Genomic DNA, 22,556 nt, shown 5'->3' on the forward strand with positions numbered 1-22,556 from the left:
AAGACAAGCATATCTGAGTCATTGTGGATATTTCCCTGAAAACATCTTCTCAGTGTGCAGCAGCAGTCAAAAAAGCTAAGAGAATGTGAGAAGCCATTTATTAGGAAAGGGATAGATAATAAGAAAAATATCACAAGGCCACTTTCAATCCACTGTACATCTACAACTTGAATACTGCATACAGTTTTGGTTGCCTCATCTCAAAAAAAGATGTATTAAAATTGGAAAAGGTGCAGAGAAGGGCAACACAAATGATTAGGGTCTGGAAGAGCTTCCATATGAGGAGAGACTAAAAACACAGGGAATGTTCAGCTTAGAAAATAGGAGACTAAGAGGGGATGTGATAGAGGTCTATAAAATCATGACTGGTGTGGCATAAGTGAATAGCGAAGTGTATTTACCCCTTCACATAACACGAGAATCAGAGGTCATCAATAAAATTAATAGGCAGCAGATTTAAACCAAACAAAAGGAAGTATTTCTTCGTATAACACACAGTCAATGTGTGAAACTCATTGCTGGGAGATGTTGAGAAGGCCAAAAGTATAACTGGGTTTAAAAAAGACTTAGATAAATTCATGGAAGATAGCCTAGATGGTTAGGGATGTAGCTCCGTGCTCTAGGTGTCTTTAAACTCCAACTGCCAGAACCTGGGAGTGAACAACAGGAGATAGATCACTTGAAATTGCCCTGTTCTGTTCATTCCCTCTGAAATATCTGACACCAGCCACTATCAGAGAGGGTACTGGGCTAGCTGCGCCATTAGTCTGACTCAGTATGGCCGTTCTTATATTCTGAGGGTTAACATCTTTCAGCTGAGAAAGGTCTCTGCACTGCATTGCTTGGTCATCCCTTCTTAATGGGAGGGTGTCTCAGAATCCCCCTTCTCATACCAGTTGTCTCAGCATGTGCCTGCCCTGTAGTGCTGCATCCTGGCCTAGTGTGGCATTGCAGGCACTCTCTGCCTACGTTTCCCTTCTTTCAGGGCTCCTTAACAATTCCATACTCCAAAAGATGTAAGACAAAATTTCCCTGTTGAGGTTCTACTTTATTAAATCCAAATAAGCTTGAAATAGTCTTTCCCCTTGGGCTCAGGGTTGCACAGCCCTCCTCCTTTGGGCCTGTGGTTCTCAGTCCTGGCCTCTCTGGCCTGCAATCTCCACCATTTAGCTTAGGGTATGTACAGCTCTACTCCCTGGAGCCTGTGTTTCTCTGGGAGCGCCTTTCCCTTAAAAGAGCGTCTCTCTCTGAGCACCTCCCTGCAACTGAGCTCTGATGGCCTTTTATAAGGCTCAGTGCTCCTTATTCAATTAACCATTAATTAGCTTATCATTAGTAGCCTGGGCCCGTATTCCTCTTAAAGGGGCCAGCAATCCTGTGACGTGGTTTAATGGTTCTAATTTTTGTTCTTCACCTTTGTATTTTATCAGCATTTAAAGCATCTCCCTACCTCTTGCACCGGTCTTAGTGACCATGCTCTGGGATGTTTTGGCGTCACTTCAGGTGTCACTGAAGCTAATTTTGTTTTTAAAGATGCAAAGTCCATATAATTCTAATTTGATTTTAACATTAATTTTATTCTTTCCGTTACAAATAATGAACATATTAATATATTGCCCCTTGTAAAAATACTCCAGTATCTTCCTTCAAGGCACCCAACACTGCAGTAACACAATGCTAAGCCTTCGTGTTTGACCATTACTAGAATACTAGAGTGTATTATTATGGAAGTCAATATGGAAATCTATTTCTGGACTTAATGAGGGATGTATAATGATTTCCTGTGAGTGAAGTCAAAACTCATTAAGAGGCCTGGGATGATGAGCAAAGAGGGGATATACTGAAAAATACCATTATTGGTCAGTAATTGTTGCCTATGATGAGCATTGGCATATAATGTACACTAACCAGTTTCAGCATAAACCCTGAAGAACACCTTCATGCTGCAGAGAAAATCACACATGGAATCACCGCTGCTAAAGATTTATTATAGTCATTAAATTCAACAGCTTTATTAGTTTCTAAAATACCTAAGCATTTATTGTCTGATTATATCTCTAGATAAGTTAATTATAGGACATTTCTGACTGTTGCACTAGGATAATTTTGAAACATCTTTAATTATTGCTGTTCAAGTGCTTTTAAATGTCATAGTTGCTGTCAAATGCACATTTGTTTTTCTATCTTCTAATTTTTCCTTTATGGAAACCTATAGAATTAGCAAAAAGAAAAGGAGTACTTGTGGCACCTTAGAGATTAACAAATTTATTAGAGCATAAGCTTTCGTGAGCTACAGCTCACTTCATCGCATCCGATGAAGTGAGCTGTAGCTCACGAAAGCTTATTTGGATATGGTTAGAGCCCTTTTTAATGTTTTTAATAAAGTAAATGCTAATGGAAACTGCGTGATCATGGGAGACTTTAACTTCCCGGATATAGACTGGAGGACCAGTGCTAGTAATAATAATAGGGCTCAGATTTTCCTAGATGCGATAGCTGATGGATTCCTTCATCAAGTAGTTGCTGAACCGACTAGAGGGGATGCCATTTTAGATTTAATTCTGGTGAGTAGCGAGGACCTCATAGAAGAAATGGTTGTAGGGGATAATCTTGGTTTAAGTGATCATGAGCTAATTCAGTTCAAACTGAACAGAAGGATTAACAAAAATAAATCTGCAACTAGAGTTTTTGATTTCAAAAGGGCTGACTTACAAAAATTAAGGAAATTAGTTAGGGAAGTAGATTGGACTGAAGAATTTATGGATCTAAAGGTAGAGGAGGCCTGGGATTACTTTAAATCAAAGCTACAGAAGCTATCGGAAGCTTGTATCCCAAGAAAGGGGAAAAAATCATAGGCAGGAGTTGTAGACCAAGCTGGATGAGCAAGCATCTTAGAGAGGTTTCAGAGTAGCAGCCGTGTTAGTCTGTATTCGCAAAAAGAAAAGGAGTACTTGTGGCACCTTAGAGACTAACAAATTTATTAGAGCATAAGCTTTCGTGAGCTACAGCTCACTTCATCGGATGCATTTGGTGGAAAAAATTTGGTTTTTCCACCAAATGCATCCGATGAAGTGAGCTGTAGCTCACGAAAGCTTATGCTCTAATAAATTTGTTAGTCTCTGGGGTGCCACAAGTACTCCTTTTCATCTTAGAGAGGTGATTAAGAAGAAGCATAAAGCATACAAGGAGTGGAAGATGGGAGGGATCAGCAAGGAAAGCTACCTTATTGAGGTCAGAACATGTAGGGATAAAGTGAGACAGGCTAAAAGTTGAGTAGAGTTTGACCTTGCAAAGGGAATTAAAACCAGTAGTAAAAGGTTCTATAGCCATATAAATAAGAAGAAAACTAAGAAAGAAGTGGGGCCGCTAAACACTGAGGATGGAGTGGAGGTTAAAGATAATCTAGGCATGGCCCAATATCTAAACAAATGCTTTGTCTCGATCTTTAATAAGGCTAAAGAGGATCTTAGGGATAATGGTAGCATGACAAATGGGAATGAGGATATGGAGGTAGATATTACCATATTTGAGGTAGAAGCGAAACTGAAACAGCTTAATGGGACTAAATCGGGGGGCCCAGATAATCTTCATCCAAGAATATTAAAGGAATTGGCACCTGAAATTGCAAGCCCATTAGCAAGAATTTTTAATCAATCTGTAAACTCAGGAGTAGTACCAAATGATTGGAGAATTGCTAATATAGTTCCTATTTTTAAGAAAGGAAAAAAAAGTGATCCGGGTAACTATAGGCTAGTTAGTTTGACATCTGTAGTATGTAATGTCCTGGAAAAAATTTTGAAGGAGAAAGTAGTTAAGGACATTGAAGTCAATGGTAAATGGGACAAAATACAACATGGTTTTACAAAAGGTAGATTGTGCCAAACCAACCTGATCTCCTTCTTTGAGAAAGTAACAGATTTTTTAGATAAAGGAAATGCAGTGGATCTAATTTTACCTAGATTTCAGTAAGGCGTTTGATACTATGCCACACGGGGAATTATTAGTTAAATTGGAAAAGATGGGGATCAATATGAACATCAAAAGGTGGATAAGGAATTGGTTAAAGGGGAGACTACAACGGGTCCTACTGAAAGGCGAACTGTCAGGCTGGAGGGAGGTTACCAGTGAAGTTCCTCAGGGATCGGTTTTGGGACCAATCTTTTTTAATCTTTTTATTACTGACCTTGGCACAAAAAGTGGGAGCGTGCTAATAAAGTTTGCAGATGATACAAAGCTGGGAGGTATTGCCAATTCAGAGAAGAATCGGGATATTATACAGGAGGATCTGGATGACCTTGTAAACTGGAGTAATAGTAATAGGATGAAATTTAATAGTGAGAAGTGTAAGGTTATGCTTTTAGGGATTAATAACAAGAATTTTAGTTATAAGCTGGGGACGCATCAATTAGAAGTAACGGAAGAGGAGAAGGACCGTGGAGTATTGGTTGATCATAGGATGACTGAGCTGCCAATGTGATATGGCTGTGAAAAAAGCTAATGTGGTTTTGGGATGCATCAGGAGAGGTATTTCCAGTAGGGATAAGGAGGTTTTAGTACCATTATACAAGGCACAGGTGAGACCTCACCTGGAATAGAATCATAGAATCATAGAATATCAGGGTTGGAAGGGACCCCAGAAGGTCATCTAGTCCAACCCCCTGCTCAAAGCAGGACCAAGTCCCAGTTAAATCATCCCAGCTAGGGCTTTGTCAAGCCTGACCTTAAAAACCTCTAAGGAAGGAGATTCTACCACCTCCCTAGGTAACGCATTCCAGTGTTTCACCACCCTCTTAGTGAAAAAGTTTTTCCTAATATCCAATCTAAACCTCCCCCATTGCAACTTGAGACCATTACTCCTCATTCTGTCATCTGCTACCATTGAGAACAGTCTAGAGCCATCCTCTTTGAAACCCCCTTTCAGGTAGAATACTGTGTGCAGTTCTGGTCTCCCATGTTTAAAAAGGATGAATTCAAACTGGAACAGGTACAGAGAAGGGCTACTAAGATGATCCGAGGAATGGAAAACTTGTCTTATGAAAGGAGACTTAAGGAACTTGGCTTGTTTAGCCTAACTAAGAGAAGGTTGAGGGAAGCTATGATTGCTCTCTATAAATATATCAGAGGATAAATGCAGGAGAGGGAGAGGAATTATTTAAGCTCAGCACCAAGTGGACACAAGAACAAATGGGTATAAACTGGCCACCAGGAAGTTTAGACTTGAAATTAGACAAAGGTTTCCAACCATCAGAGGAGTGAAGTATTGGAATAGCCTTCCAAGGGAAGCAGTGGGGGCAAAAGATCTATCTGGCTTTCAGATTAAACTCGATAAGTTTATGGAGGAGATGGTATGATGGGATAATGTGATTTTGGTAATTAATTGATCTTTAAATATTCAGGGTAAATAGGCCTAATCCCCTGAGATGGGATATTAGATGGATGGGATCTGAGTTACCCAGGAAAGAATTTTCTGTAATATCTGGCTGGTGAATCTTGCCCATATGCTCAGGGTTTAGCTGATCGCCATATTTGGGGTCGAGAAGGAATTTTCCTCCAGAGCCGATTGGAAGAGGCCCTGGAGGTTTTTCACCTTCCTCTGTAGCATGGGGCATGGTTCACTTGAGGGAGGATTCTCTGCTCCTTGAAGTCTTTACACCATGATTTGAGGACTTCAATAGCTCAGACATAGGTGAGGTTTTTCATAGGCATGGGTGGGTGAGATTCTGTGGCCTGCGTTGTGCAGGAGGTCGGACTAGATGATCAGAATGGTCCCTTCTGACCTTAGTATATATGAATCTATAAGAAAAACAATATTTCCTGAACAAGTTTTGAATTTCAAATAGAGAGTAGTTAGCTAGTTTATATACAATACACCATGGTTACTCTTGCTATTCTTTCAGTTTAGCCTTTGTATCTTTGAAAATATGACTGTTGTGTTCACAGTATGAGAAAAATAGTAAAATTAGGCTTAGTACAATATTAGTTACAAAACCAGGTGGGAAGCTTTTAAGGATGACTGCTGTAAATATCTCTTTATCATTTATTTCTCTCTCAAGAAAATAAGAAGTGCCAATCCACAGATCAATGGCTGGAGGACATTCCAGAGACCCAGATCCTTACAGAAAATGTCCTGCCAGCACAAGATCCCACAAGCTGGATCTAGCATTGCTGCTTCCACTGATCACAACTGTGGCGGTGTAGCACAGGAAGAGACTTATAAAACCACAAGAAGCAGCCTATATCTCATTGTAGGCAGACCAGACAATTGATTAAAAACACAATGAATACTTTCAAACAACAATAGAAAATCCAGCACTAGCAGCCCCACAAAATCTAACAAATAACTAAAGCAACTGTCCAAAGGTAAATAAATTGTCATGTGAACACCCTTCCTATGCAATACCATTTCATCAGAATTTTCCTCCTCAATTACTCTCTTAAAATAATGAGCCATTCAGTGCACCCTGAAAGTAAATAGATCAGGGCTATATAAGGTGAAACATCGCAAAGGCAGGAATCCCTCATGGAGAATGCTTTTGTACATGGGAGGGCTGCTTTCTCTCTTATTCTCTGGCTCTGCCAGCTGTAACAACACAACTTCCACTTTCTCAGAATGGGATAGTCATACCAAATGTTTCTTGTGCCTCTCTTCATGTGTCATGGAGGTCCCTCCAACTTATTGCCCTCCTCTCTCCTGTGTGTTTAATTTATTGCATTCATCTGGTATCCTCATTCATGTTTCTCATTTAGTGCAGGAAAAGCACTTTTCATGCATTCCACTAAAAGTCCTTCAAGACACACAGACTAAAAGTTTTATTTGTTACTCAGTGATCTTAAAAGATCAAGAAGACCACTAGGTTACTTGTGGTGGAGTTTCTGTTCAACAGACAGATACACCTGCCCCCATGTAGGATCTGAGAATATTTCGTTTGAGCAATATGAACAATTTGGGTGGAGTGGTCTGAATGCATGTTTAAACAGCCGTAAGTCAAAGCACAGTAGCAGGGTCCAAGTGGACGATTAGTGCATGGCATGTTGTAAATCAGTGGAGATTTACATTCCAGCTTGCTGTGCACTAACTGGTTTATCTAGACATGCCTAGGAGTAGGGAATATTATATCTATACAGCATTAGTCAGACTATTATGTCCAGTTCTAGTATCCACTCTTCAAAAAGGATGTGGATGAATTAAATAGGGTTCAGAAAAGAGCTTCAGTAATGACTCAGTGTCTGGAAAACTTGGCATTCAGTGAGAAACGAAAGAAGCTCAACTTAGTTAGTTTATCTAAGAGAAAGCTAAGAGGTGGCTTGGTCACATGTGACAGGTAATTACAAAGGAAGAACTTACCGATGTCTCTTCAATCTAGCAAAAAAAAAAAAAAAAGTACAATGAGGTCCAATGGCTGGAAGCTGAAGCTAAATAAATTCAGATTATAAATAAGGTGCACATTTTTAACAGTGAGGGTAAAAAACCATTAGAACAACTTGCCTAGGGATGTGGTGGATTCTTCCTGGGTAATCAGAAGTTATGGGCCTGATATAGAAATTAGTGATTTGAAAATCTTTGACTGTTTTATGCAGATCAGACTAGATAATCATAATGCCCTGTTCAGTCCTTCAGATATGTGAATTGATGAAAGCTTAACTTGTTTGGAACTGGTGAGGTATCTTTCAGTAGAACTGTGCTTCAGTATTCTGTTTAGGTGCACGGTTGCCATTTGTTCATAATGGAATAATGTTTTTATTCAAGAATGAGGAAGAGGAAAGACCAGTAATTTGATTTGCCATCATCTTTCTCTTCCTCTTGCTTCTTCCTTTCCTTTTTTCCCTTCCCTATTTTAGAGGTATGGTATTGGCTTGGGTAGATTAGTATGCTATGGTGCCTTTAGCTGATGCTTTGTTTGCCATTAATTGCATTCCACAGGTCTGAGGAATGAAGCCAAAGGCAGATTGTCTTTTACCCCTGAGAAATCTGACAACAGCACAGCAATGCTCACCTCACAGTGCCTAATTGTGATTATAAAATGAGATTGAGTTATTAGGGAAAATAAAACATTTAAAATGATTATCTAATCTGTATTCTTACTAGACTTACGATATAATTTCACAGGCCATTCATCAGAAATCTCCCTGCTACTAACTTACATTAGTCTGTCAAAAGGTTCACATTTATTATAATAATAATAATTAATAATAAAGCACAGTGTTGTGAGCTGCATCTTCCAAGTTGATCTCATTGTGTAGGTAGTTAACAATTTCAGTTTAACTTGAAAACATTAATTAAACCAGCTACCAGGAATGATGATTGTGGTGGTTTTCTGTGTTCTGTACAACCATTCATTTTTGAGTTTGCTGTTTTTGTTTTGCCCCCACCCCCTTTTTTTCCTCTGTGAATACACCCAAGCAAATCAGAAACAACAAGTATTTGTTTTTACAAGTAAAATAGTGATTCTCTGTACAAAATCACATAATAGGGACAGTAAAAGCCTCTTGAAAGGACAACAACTTAAGGTCTCCTCTGTTTTGGGCACAAGAGACAGGAAGCTAGACTTGACCAGATAAACAACTCTTGGCTGGGTGTGTGAGCACAGGCCCCGCCCCCACTGGTGCAATGAGGGCTATCAGGGTGGATAGATCCCTCCTTGCCTTGGTGGCCTATTGGGAGATCTGAAGTGAGTGGTATAAACTGATTAGCTCTCCCTGTCTTTCAGAGCTCCTCCTGGGCTCAATATTTACTTGGTGTCCAGAAGCTCCCGCTCTCTCCTTTATCTGGTTTGTGTGATGCATGTTATCACTGGGTTTCCAGTTATGAAGTGAGCAGAGCCTGTCATCTCTTGGCTCAAGGAAAGGTTTTTTTTTTTCCCCCCCTCACTGGAGAACCGGCGAAGTGCAGTATGGATTTTGTTTGCCTTCCTCACAGCAGTTGGGAGGCCTGATATGGGGGTTAGGTCTTATTGTTTTCATGTTACTCACAAATTTGGCTGTACCTGTTTTTTTCCCCATGGCTAGTGGCGTCAGTTCATGTCATATGGGGCGGGGATGAGGGAGAGTTAATGGAGTAGGGAAGGGGAGGCCTCAGGGTGGTAGTTGCTGGGGGTTGCCCTGGCTGGACGGATCTGGAACCTGCACTTGACTGCTAGTGCTAGTTTGAAGCTAGTTCTTTTATTTTGGATTTGGTTTATAAAGCCACAGCCTACACTTCTATCCATGTGTGTTGCTGTGGATGTGGAAGCAGAGACACAGACGCCATAATATGGCTAAATAAAGAGGCCACAACGTTATCGAAAACTATTCCCTAACTGGGATAACTACTGTCCAGACTTTCCAGTAGCCTTCTTCCAATGTGGTTCTCAATGGGCATAAATGGCCTGAGTGGATTATAAACCAGAGAGTGGGTCTGAAGACCATGCCCCCTCTCCACCCTAAGGCCTGCCAACATATCCTCTTGGAAGTCAGACCCCCAACCAGCTCCTCTCTGCCACACCAGGTATATAAGGGAGATAAGGGGAGGGGAACCTACAAGCTTTATGAGATATAGAGGCATAGCCCTTCACCATGCCTTGTTGTGCTCAGGACCAGTGTCCAAACAGAGAACTCATTAGACCATTACAGAGAACTCATTAGAACATTTCTAATCCACCAACTACTTTGGGAACCCATCAAAGTTGCGACAATGGAAATTTAACACCCTCTCCCCCACCCCCCAAAACTGGACTTCCAGAATGCCAGATGGAAAGTGAAAAAACCCACACAGTTTTCCAATTTCCAATATGGGAAAAAATCCTTTCCAGACCCCAAAACTGGAGCTCCGCCTACTTCCCAGCTTCACCAGGGATCTAGCAACTAGTTTAAGGGTGGGGCAGCAATAAGGAGTCCACAAACTCTACCAACCTCCCTAACACTCTACCACTAGCAAATGAACCCCAACACCACCCCAATCACCTAATGGCAGCAGCAGTAGGCTCCAGATTGTAGGCTTTAGATGCAGCATCTGACACCCCCTGCCCGTCCCCTTCCAATCACCACATTATGAACATAAGGAAGGAAGGGGGAAGAAACATCCCCCCTACTCTGTATGCAAAAGGGTGGGGGGTAAAGGTAGGAGAAGGGAGAGGGGGCACATGCTCCCAATTGAGATCTCTTCCTTATGGCCCTAAAAGGTATATGCACTACTCCTGATCCATCAAAGCCACACCCTAGCCAGCCAAGTGAGTATTTGTGCACATCTGTGTCAAACTAAAACTACAGTATTGCAAATTTTCTGTGCCCAAAATTTAAAAAGAGTATAAGAGTGGGAAAACATTTCTATAACACACATGAATGTATGCAAAATAAAATACTTTAAAATCAGTTAATTTTAACTATAACTATTCTAGGATTGTTAATGATGTTCTTCTGATGTCCTCTCTTGGGAGCAAAAGTTTATACAGGAACTTTTAAGTCAAGGGGTAAAATTAATGTGTCCCATAAGGACAAAACATACCTCTTCTCCTGATCCTGCTAAATTGTGATACTAGTATCTTGCCCTTTAATTTAACTTTTCAATAGATGTGATTAGTAAAAAGTGCCTATATTATAAATAGTTGATGAATCTTGTGCATAAGAGGCCCATTAAAAGTAACTTGCAATCTATTAAAACCCAAACGATACAATGTTTCTTCACATAAAAAGGTAGGAGTAACACAACCCTCCCTACAATAACCTTGCGACCTCCACCCACGACTTCCTTTTGGGTCGTGACGCCCACTATTACAACACTGTGAAATTTCAAATGTAAACATCTGAAACCACAAAATTGACTATTTTTAAAATCTTCTGACCATGAAAGTGGTAGGGCCCTACCCATTTTTAACAATGGAAATGGAATTGTGAGAGACAATGGAGATTGTTTTATGTCACCAACTCTTAGTAGTTCTGTGCCATTGAGTAACAAACCTGTTCCTATATCCAGGATTGTAATTAAGCACACCTCATACCGTTCTTGCAAGATCAAAGCATGATATATAAATACATTATTATTTTAGTACCTGAGCAGAGATGAAATGTAAATCTCCTAGGTGGTCATATCATTCTGCATTTATTTAGGGAGGTCCCCCTTCCCCCAGAAACCAGATTTGTTAGCTTCTCCGTAATGTCTAATTTAACAGATGTGACCTCATCTGTTAAAGGATTATTACACTAGAAGGAAGTTATGTATAATTTATTAAAATACCCCTGCAGGAAGACTACAGGCTACATTTAATATACTGGAATACTTGATGGTTGCATTGAAAGTTCCCAGATGAACCGTACAGCATCTCAGTAAAACAGGAAGATGAAAATGATTGCCCTTTATGTAATGTTTACTGTGTCGTATTAGTTGGTGCCTCACAGCTGAATAATATTTATGTTAACAGTTCATTTTCTGCTTTGCATATTGGCCTCTTGCTGGTATAGAGGTGATGTGTAATTTTAAGGGGGATCAAATGATATTATTTTGATTGAAACAGAGGAAACATTCTTCCCACCTGAGAGAAGAACAGGAGTACTTGTAGCGCCTTAGAGACTAACAAATTTATTTGGGCATAAGCTTTCGTGAGCTACAGCTCACTTCATTGGATGCATTCAGCGGGAAAAAAACCTCCGAGAAAGAGACTCAGTATATCATATCTGTCCAATTTACAATGCTGGGTTTTTTTCTCAATATCACTTCTGTGCCGTTGTTTGCTATATGCCTGATGTCTCCCTCCCTTCTCATATCTATGTGAACAGCAGTGTCCTCAACTCAGTGGGATATACTTCCTGTGTGGGGCAGTCTGCCCTTTTCCCCCAAGGAAACTAACCATTCCCATCCTCAACAGAAGTGAGAAGGATGAGACCCAAAATACAAAATAGCTGCTTTATATGTTGACATATACCCTAGCCACGAGACCATGTAACCTTCCTTCGTATCTTATGGCAATCAGCTTCTCTGCAGTTAGCTAGTCTTTCACTTAGATCCTGATTCATGCAGTAAGAACTGAGAATTAAATTCTGAGAAGTCACAAATGTGTAAAGTTTTTCTATATACAGAGTTCCAGTGTGAAGAACTTTAATTTTGGCTGAATATCAAAAATAACTCCATAAAAAAGTACAGTAGTATTTAAAATCAAGTCCTATATTTGGAATCAATAATAATAATTAATAATAAAGTCTAACGGATTTTCTCACCAAAAGAACTCTGTCATGAAAGTACTGAGCTCAAGGCACATCTTTTGGTTGTTCATTTGCCATAAATCATTCTGGTTAGCCGGTTTAATCCTGAAGATAGAGAGGCAGCATGATCCATTTGGAATCAGGAGACCTGATTTCTGTTGGTGGTTCACCCACTGGCTTGATGAATTGGGCAATTCACTTGATCTTTGGGCTCTTCTTCCTTTACAATCCTTTGAGAGTTTAGATTGTAAGCTCTTTGTGGCAGGGGCTGTCTCTGATCAGGTGTATTACAATATTTAATACCATGGTTTTAATCTCAGTTGAGGTCTTGAGATGCTACCATAAGGCTCGAAGTGGAGAAAGCCTTTGAAAATTCTGTCCTGTAAAACACACACTAATTTTGTGCATTCAAGCATTCCTAACTGTTTTGGGAGCAATCATGACTATATGGCTAATGAGACAATCTAAAGATACATTAGATGGGTATCAGAGTAGCAGCCGTGTTAGTCTGTATTCGCAAAAAGAAAAGGAGTACTTGTGGCACCTTAGAGACTAACAAATTTATTAGAGCATTACCTTTCGTGAGCTACAGCTCAATCTCTCTGGTCACTCGATCAAGGAGGAGAAGGATATAGACTTTCTTGCTTCAGGGCCTCTATTAATCGCTAGCTGATGGGCAGATGTCTTATGGCCCCTTTTTCATAATTGTTCTTTACTAGGTTTCTGGCACCATCTCTATAGCATATGGTGCTGGTCACTGCTGGAGGCAAGATGCTGGACTGGATGGTCCACCACTCTGATAGGGAATAACAATTGCACTGGTTCTGTTGGGTTCAAAATATATGAATGTTTCGATCAAGACCTTATCATAGCTAAAACACTACTTTACTTTACATATGAAAATACACCAAACCTATTCCTTTCCTGTTATAGATCAATACAAAAGAGAGACATAGCAAAACAGAATATTAGCTTAGGCCACAAAGTAAAATGAAGATCTATTAAATCTTCCATGGGGAAATGAACAAAATAAATGTAATTCATACTGTGTTTTCTGTGTTAGAGCATTGCATTTTTCACTCAAAATATCCCCCTATTCACTAGCATAGTTCATATTGCATTGTGCATTTGGATAGTGCAATTTGAGAGTGGCTGTTTCCATATTATGTAAAACACTCATGGGATCAATTTGATTCTATCATCATTGCCTTCTTGAAGTACTTTCTTCTGTACTCATCTACAAATGCTGACTTTCAAAGGATAACATACAAAGAGACAATAAAATGGTTAGGAAAGTAAAAACAATCTGTTAATGAGGTGAGATTCTTTTGAATTTTATTCTCCATCCTATTTGTTAGTAAATACTAAGTAGGAGCAAAATCTTTTTAGATTTTGTATAGCTTTTCCCCAATTTACAAAGCAGTTTTTGAAATCTAGTTAGTCACTGTGTTGTATCAGGGATCAATAGGGCTAAAATAATTATGATAATAAATTTGTGCTTCTATAGTATTTTTTATCTAAGTATCCCAAAGCGCTTCCTATACTGAAAGTTTCACAGCAGTAAGGAATACTTTACACAATGTTTAAATATCACCACCTCTGAAATGAAATTTGGCATTTGTTTAACAGTACATAGCAATGCTACACAACAGTTTATAAAGAAACTATAAAAAAATACTCTCTCCATTTGAAAGTTGAGGAAGAACTGAGATTTGGAAACTATAATTAGTAGAATTAAAATTTGGTCAAGACACAAGAGTGTTATACCAAAAGTGCCAAAGAATCTTTAATGACCACAAGTGGTCAGGACTAGAAGTGAGCAAAACATTTTTGATTAATGGCATATTCACCAAAAAAATGCAGATTTGGTCGACCCAAACTATTCACAAATTTGTTTTGAGTTCACTAAATGATTACAACTGAACTAAAAACATCAACATTTTAGAAATGTTTAAATAGAATGTTTTGTTTCAACCCAACTTGAAAATGTTCATTTTGATTTTGGCTATTTTGACAAAAGCAAAACAGCTGGGAGGAGGCAGCTGCCTCCTTAGCCCCAATCATTGGGAACCTTGCTGGGGATGTGGGAGGATTGGGATCAGGTTCCCCCTCAGCCTAATGTGGAGAAGGGATTGGAACATAGGTGTCTCACTTTGCAGGAAAGTGCCTTAACCACTGGACTATGGGATATTCTGATGTGGATCTTTCTCAATCTGTCCTCTTGAAGCTGATCCACTTTTTATAAATAATAAAACTGTCATTGGAGCATAGATTTGATGTTGGCAGAGAATGAGAGAGAGCAGACTCTGGGCTCTCATTGCAACTGCTGCCTGGGAATAGGGAAACAGGCCAGAAGCTGGGAGGCCTGCATAGCAGGAGGAGACTCGGGAACAAAAGGGAGGTCCAGGGGAGTGCCCTGTGGTCACATACAAGGGGCAGGGAGCTGGGAAAGACTCGGGAGGGTCTTGAGAGTTTTGTTAACCCTGGGTGGATGGACATTGTTATATTGTTTCATTTGAGCTTCTGAACTCTAGTAAGGGACTCTGGCGGTAAGCCCAAGAGCCCTCCAGTCTGAGGGACAGTTGAGACAAACAAAGATCCTGGAGTCATGAAAGATGGTGGAGCCCGAACCTTTTGAGTTATAGTATTGAACTTTATTTTTTCATTTGAGGTGTCCACTTTAATAAATTACTATGTGATGTGGGTGTTTATTAGCCTAAGATGATAATGGAGAAGTATTCCTGAGGACCTCTGAGAAGGGAGAACAAAGGCTGAGGGGCCAGCAGGGCCACTCCATGCCAGGAGCAGGTGCTCTGACATGGCAACAGCGCGACATTTACATGTAGTATTAATCAAAAAGACTGTTGCTGTTCTGAACTCCTACACAGAAATATAATATTTCTGTTTCCTCTCATTTTATTAATGGCTTTTTGTCCCGAGAGAAACAAAGAAATAATTAAATCTAATTTAAATTAAAAAATGCAAATAATTATAATTTAAATAAAAGCATGGACATCTGGTAGGTTTTTGTGTCAGGGAAGATATTTGTGTTAAATGAAATGTAAGAGCAAAGATTGTTTATACGTAATCCATAATAAACTTGGAGAAAAGCAGTTATCTGCTGTTTTATCCTGTAAACATCAGTAATTTTGTGTGTGCGCTCACATTTAATGCAACCAAATAGAAGATTTTTTTTAGGAACAAAGAAAATAAGATAGATGACTGTCCTGGAAAGCTGTGACTCTGGAAAAGATTCAGGGTCGTCGTAGATATCTAACTGAACGTGAGCTCACAGTGTGATGCTGTGATTAAGAGGACTAATGCTATTCCATATAAAGAGGGCATCATTAGGAGTAGGGAGACAATATTACCTCTGAATACAGAATTAGTGAGACCATTAATGGGATAAATACCGCATCCAGTCCTGATGTTCACACTTCAAAAAGGATATTGAAAAGGTTCAGAAAAGAGCTACAGTAATGGTTCAAATGATGGAAAACATGTTAACAGTGAGAGAGTAAAGAAACTCAATTTATTTAATAACATAAGAACATAAAGTTGCATTCCTGACCACCATGGCTAATAATCATTGATGGCTCTATCCTCCATGGACTTATCTAATTATTTTTTGAACTCAGTTATACTTTTTGGCCTTCACAACATCACTTGACAATGAGTTCCACAGGTTGACTGTGTATTGTGTGAAGAAGTACTTCCTTATGTGAGTTTTAAACCTGCTGCCTATTAATTTCATTGGGTGTTATATAAAGGGATTAAAAAAAATCCCTATTCATTTTCCCAACACCATTCATGATTTTACAGACCTCTATCATATCCCTGCAAGTCATCTCTTTTCTAAGCTAAACTGTCCGAGTCTTTTTAGTTTCTCCTCATATGGAAGCTGTTCCATACCCCAATCATTTTGTTATGCTTCTTTGCACTTTTTCCAATTATAATATACATTTTCTGAATGGGACAACCAGAACAGCATGTAGTGTTAAAGGTGTGGGCATATCATGCCACTCTCTTATTATCCATACCTTTCCTAATGTTTCCTAACATAGTTAGCTTTTTTGACTGTCATTGCAATTGAGCAGATGTTTTCAGAGAACTATCCATGATGACTCCAAGATTTCTTTCTTGAGTGGTAACAGCTAATTTAGATGTCATCTGTTTTGTATTTAATATTGGGATTATTTTTCCAATGTGTATTACTTTGCTCTTATCAACACTGAATTCCATCCGCCATTTTGTCTCCCAGTTACCCAATTTTGTGAGATCCCTTTGTAACTCTTTGCAATCAGCTTTGGACTTAACTATTTTGAGTAATTTTGTATTGTCTGCAAACTTTGTCACTTCACTGTTCACTCCTTGTTTCAGATCATTTTATGAACATTTCGTTTAATAATGAGTGGGTTAAGAGGTAACTTCTTCATGGAGAGAAAATTTCTGCTAGTAGAGAAGTCTTTAACCTAACAGACAAATGCATAATAAGATCCCATATATAGAAGTTGAAGCTAGATAAATTCAAACTCTAAATACAATGCAAGTCTCTAACAGTGAGGGTGATTCACTGGGTTAGATGGATTCTGCATCACAAGAAATCTTTAAATCACGATTGGATTCAGATCCCAGTGAAATATAATTTTGGTATGGGAAAATTAAGTTTTTGTAGAGTATATTTTATTTCCAATGTGCATTTCTTGCATTAATTATTTAGACTGTATCCAGTCAGAAAAGACGTTTGTACATTCAAAATGGATAATTTTATTCCCAAAAGTCCATTTAAGTGAACAGTTATTCAATTTAAGTGCATAAATGCTGGCTTTCATATGTAAATATAGTTTTTAGCAGGCATAATGAATGCTTGCCTATTTTTTTTCTGGTGTATTCTGAATCTACCTTATCATGCTGTGGTTAAAGGAAACTTCAAAACATATACTTGTGAATGTTCAGGGGAAGTCATAGTAGTTTTTTGTTTGTTTGTTTTTTTAAACTCTTCTAGCTAAGAAGAAACCAAAACTCTTAAACAAGTTTGATAAGACTATTAAAGCTGAACTGAATGCTGCAGAAAAGCTACGTAAAAAGGTAGGTTTGAATTCTGTTTCTCCTGGTGCAGTGAACTATGGCTAAAAACAAATAGGCATCAAGATAACAGGGATAATTAATTTTATATTTGTTTCCATTTTTCTCTAACCAGGTATTCAGCACACATTTGTGATTGTACTTCAATGTTCATTTTAGCTTGGTCATCACCTTTCATCCTTTCGGGTCATAATGTGTGTTCTTTCATGTCTGTCATAGGCACTCACTGTGTTTTATAAAATTTACATCTTAACCACTTACTGAATTTTGTATTTTTTTAAATGTTCACATCTTTGTCTCTAAGTGCATATACAAAATATTTATTTTAAAAAATTATCAGGCCTTGTTCAATGGATATATGGACGTCCTATATCCACCTGTAAAAATAAATATACTCCTCTATCTCTTCAGGCAGAAACCTCAATTTTTACAAATTCTCCTGAACATCAATAAATTCTGGCTCTGTCTTACTAATGGGTACACAAAGCTCCAACTTCTCTACTCACATGTTCAAATTGAATCACTGCAACAAAAGCACACCAGCTGAGCTCAATTGTGTTTAAAGTGAATAAGGAGATAGCAAATTCTTCAAATAAATAGGATCATATAAGGACTGATAATACTACAGCTTGTTAATATAAATGCATAACAAAACAAAAAAGATATAAATATATGCACAAGATGGAAATACCGTATGAGTAACAAAATTCAGTGTTATGTGTAAAACCTAGGGGAAAAAACAAACCAAAACCAAACAAACAACCACCCTCCCCCCCACACACACACACATAAAACAAACACCCATAACCTATATTGGTCATGCAGGGCATCAATTGTTAAAATGACTAAGTAGATATATAAGTGAGAACATAAGCTATGAGTATTGGGGACTAATATATCCTAAACTGCAAAAGTATGCAATAGTTTGATGTGTAACCAGATAGCTTTATTTTTCCCCCAAGTATTGTTATTAGACCATGTCATTTTTTTTTCCATTAATACAATAGTAAAGAGCTCACTAAGCCAGTCTGTGTAGGAGGGAGGAATTGCAAATTTCTATTTTCTGAGAGAACTCTTTTGGCCACTGCTGCAATCCATTTTTTAATGTTAATTGGTAATACCAATCCAGCACCCCTACAATACTCAAGCTTGGAGAGTGAAAAATAGCAACACTTAAAAGTTTGAGAGAGCACTGAATATGGGGTTGCAGAACACATGCATTTTTGACAGCTATAGAGGAAGTGTTAAAGGTTGGCATAGGGCTGTTTGCATCTCCAACAATCTAGCCTTAAACATTCTGGAGTCCCATAATACCTGTTTAATATCTTGGTCTAGAAGAATCACAAGTATAAAGAACTTGAAGTATCCTTCATGTTAAGCCAGATGTCCTCCCAGGTTTCTGTTGGGACAATAAGGCTAAGTTTTTTCTCCTGGTTTTTCTCTGAGACTGAGATTGAGAGGTAATAGCCACCTATAAGTAATTCCTACAAAGTGGCTTTTGTTTCCAAATTTCTTAACATGTTCCTAGAGGTAAGAGTTGAAAGAGACCTATTGTCCCCCATCCTTGCATGAATCCTTGAGCATAGCTGCTGAAAGAAGGAACTGTGAGACTGCGGTAGCCGAAACTGCATATATAATTGAAGAAGGCCAGTCTATTGTCTTGTATTATATCTTTAATTATTGTTAATCTTTTTTCTATTCAAATTGTCGTAAGCATAGAGTTGGCTTTGATCCTGAGGCCTGGGCTATTCTATAGTGGTACAAGAGGAGAATTAGTAAGATCGGATACTGTAATCAACATGGTGCAGGGGGCTCCATGGAGATGCAAAGATTGGATTTTTCCTTAAGTGTGTGGGTACTCTCTTAAGGATATAAAATAAGAAAGGGAACCAAATGGCATAGCTATGCTTTTTTCAATCTCAAACCAGGCCTGTGTGTACAGAGCTACTAGAGGGGAACCACCTTCTAATAGGATGCATTTGGAATGGTAGATAATATAGATACAAATTCATCCAGTTGCCTAGGATTTTTTCAGTGTGGCAAGCAAAGTTATCTTATATAAATTGCATGATAAGCCTATTTTTTCAAGCAAAGGAGAGACCTTGAAAGGCAATAAGCAAATGATATAAGTCTTTCTTGTGCAGATATTCATTTTGACTATTTCTATTCCTCTGCAGTAAAGACAGAGGGAGGAGACACCACATCTCTACATCCTTGGAAATTTCTTTTAATACATAGGCCATATTTATATAGAAACAATTTTGGGGTGATTAGGATAAATGTTAACACCTAAATAAGTTATTTCCTTGCATTTTTCAAATGGAAAATGCTGAAACTGAGAAGGATCTGTTCTTTTGGATAGATCCATTGCATGCGATTTATTCCAGTTAATACAAAAACCAGAGATTTTTTCAAAAATATTAACCGCATTCAATAAATATGGGATTGATGAGGATGTCTGATTTGAAGCTTGTTAGAATTGCTTAATCTGATTATTTATATCTATCGGTTCAAAGATGGCATTCCTGTCCTCTTGTAATAAGGAAGAAATATTGTTGGCTAGATCCAATCTAAGTCTTCTGGCAAATAGTTGACCTGCTTTATTTCCCTATTCATAATATCTTTATTTGACCCTGTTGAGTGAAAATTCAATGAATGCTGGATAAGCATTCATTATATTTATATTTGGCATTGATTAGAGAACATGGAAGGTTTTCATTAGTGAGGTCAATCTTATACTTTCTCTGCAACTCATCTATTTCCTGTCCAGAAAGTCTAGTAACTTGAGTGATTCTCTCTCCTTTCAGAGGCATACTTTATGCATTCACCCCTTACAGTAGCATTCAGAGCTTCCCAGAAGATGGTATCTTAGGGGGCTTCTTTCTTGTATGACTTTAGAAATGACTGTATCAACTGTAGAACAAAACTTTGCATCTTTTAGTAGCAAAGTCCACCTAGGAGATTTTAATGATGCGCAACCAGTGTCTGTGATAAATATAATTGGAGCGCGATCACTAAAAACACACTTGTTGTATGATGATTCTCCATTTACAATTACATTAGAAACCTATCAGTTAGCCAAGTTTTAATCCATTTAATGTGTGCCATGTTAATTTTATATTTTTCTAGTTTTTTAATCAAAATGTCATGTGGTACCAACTCAAATACCTTACAGGAGTCTAAGTATATTATATCAACACAATTACTTTTATCAACCAAACTTGTAATCTCATACAAATTTTGATTGGCATTAATTATATTAACCTCCTTTAATTCTTTATTAATAGAGTTCCATATCATCCATTATATTGCCGAGGATGGATGTTAGATAGGATAACCCAGTAATTATAGGTCTGTTTACCCTTTCTGAATATTGGCACATTAGCTTTCTTCCAGTCTTCTGGAATTGCCCTGGTATTCCAAGACTTGTTGAAAATCAACATTATTAATCTAGCGAGCTCCTCAGCCAGCTCTTTAAAACTCTTGGATGTAAGTTATCTGGACCTGCTGATTTAAAAATTGCTAACTTTAATAGCTGCTGTTTAACAACCTCCTGCAATACTAGTGGAACAGAAAGTGTTATCATATGATATTGATACATTACTACAGATCACATAACTTCTGTTTTTCCCCCAGTTACAGAACAGAAATATTTATTTAACACTTCTTTCTCTTCTATATTATTATTGTTGTACTATTTCCATCTAGTAATGGGCCAATACCATTATTAAGATTATTTTTGTTACTAATACTTTAAAAACTTCTCCTTATTGTTCTTAACTCTGTTGGCCGTAGATTTTTCCTTGAGTCCCTTTGCTTCCCTTATCACTTTTCTACAGTTCCTGGCTTCTGATTTATGTTCATTACTTTCAATTTCCCCTTTCTTCCATTGGTTATATATATAGATATAGATAGATATAAATCATTTTTTTTATAGATGCTTTCACTTCCCCTCCTAAACCTGGCCATTTTTTTAGCCAATATGACCTTTTTCCTGAAATGTGGGACTGTGGCTTTTGGGGCATTTAGTAAATGTTCTTAAACAATTCCCTATTATTCAATTTTTTCTGATTAATTCTTCCTCACAGCTGATTTGGCTCATAATTGTTTTCAGCTTTATGAAATTGACCCTTTTAAAGCACCAGTATATATCACTGGTCTGGACTTTATTCTGTTTGCATATTATAAACATGGTCAAGTCATAATCACTTGTACCTAAGTTACCACTAATTTTTAGTTCTGTGATCGGTTCCTCTTTATTAGACAGGGTCTAATACAGAATTTCCCTATATTGGCTGCAACACTTTTTGAGTTAGGAAATTATAATATTTAGAAATTCCAGGTATATTTTAGTACTGTCAGCATGAGACTTCCAGCATATGTCACTGAAATTGAAGTGCCCCATGATCACTCAGCTTCTCTCCCCCTCTACTCACCCGCCAAGAAGGAGAGAAACTGGAATACTCAAGTACAATCCTATCCATCTGTGCCAGGGCCAAAGTTGAGTCAATCACATCAAAGGCTGCTGATATAAAAGAATCGGCCTGAACATCTGATCGCTGTCCATTTTTGGGAAAAAGTTTCCAGCCAGCACAACTTCTGTGGACTCCGTCCCGTACCCAGATTCAGTGTAGAGGAAGCAATTGAATCTGAAGACTCCAAATGATCCCAAAGTTCCGTTGTCATTGTCTTCTCGATGAATTTATGTAAAGATGCAGGTTAGAGACAGGGCGACAGTTAGCAAGATCCTCAACATCAGGAGATGGATTCATGAGTACCAGCCTAATGACTGCTCTTTTGGGTGAAGCTGCCATCTTGCCTTCTGTGAAGGGTTAAGGGTTAGTATATCACACTAAATAATCAACAGACTTGTTTACTGGATGTATGGTATATACATTTCTTATTTATGTCTGAAACCATTTTGGGTTGGATCCATCTCTCTGGGTATACCAATGCAATATGTTCATTCCCTAACAGGAGCAGAAGTGAGCCATCGCTTCAAATGAGAGATGGTGATGTTCAGCTCATAATACAGCAGTAATTCTTATTCCTGTAATCATAATCCTAAAAACTAGATCACGTGGGACTGGATCATAGTTGACATGTCAATCATTATATATAGTCAACCCAGAGGGACTATTGTCTATGTGGTCATTGAAGTTGCCCATTGCAAAAAAGCCTATGTTACTTGGGCAAGGCAAAACCTTGGTCAACTCAGCTCTGCTGAAGTGAAAATTCTAGCTACAGTCAGCTATTTCTTGTACTGCATTTTAAATTCCTTGATTAACTGCTTCTGACCA

At 38.2% G+C, this 22,556-nt stretch overlaps 1 protein-coding gene across 15 annotated transcripts in view; it reads left to right on the forward strand.

The window, feature by feature from the left end:
- Nucleotides 1-22,556, forward strand: part of LOC119852194 (aspartyl/asparaginyl beta-hydroxylase) — a 203,764-nt gene that overhangs the window by 121,967 nt on the left and 59,241 nt on the right. For all 15 annotated transcript variants that reach the window (XM_038393240.2, XM_038393239.2, XM_038393232.2 and 12 more), the window contains one exon: nucleotides 17,177-17,259. In XM_038393240.2, coding sequence (XP_038249168.1) covers nucleotides 17,177-17,259 — 83 coding nt within the window. The remainder of the gene's footprint in view (nucleotides 1-17,176; nucleotides 17,260-22,556) is intronic.

The sequence above is a fragment of the Dermochelys coriacea genome, chromosome 2 (genome assembly GCF_009764565.3).
Source record: "Dermochelys coriacea isolate rDerCor1 chromosome 2, rDerCor1.pri.v4, whole genome shotgun sequence".
In the NCBI taxonomy this organism is placed as follows: domain Eukaryota; kingdom Metazoa; phylum Chordata; order Testudines; family Dermochelyidae; genus Dermochelys; species Dermochelys coriacea.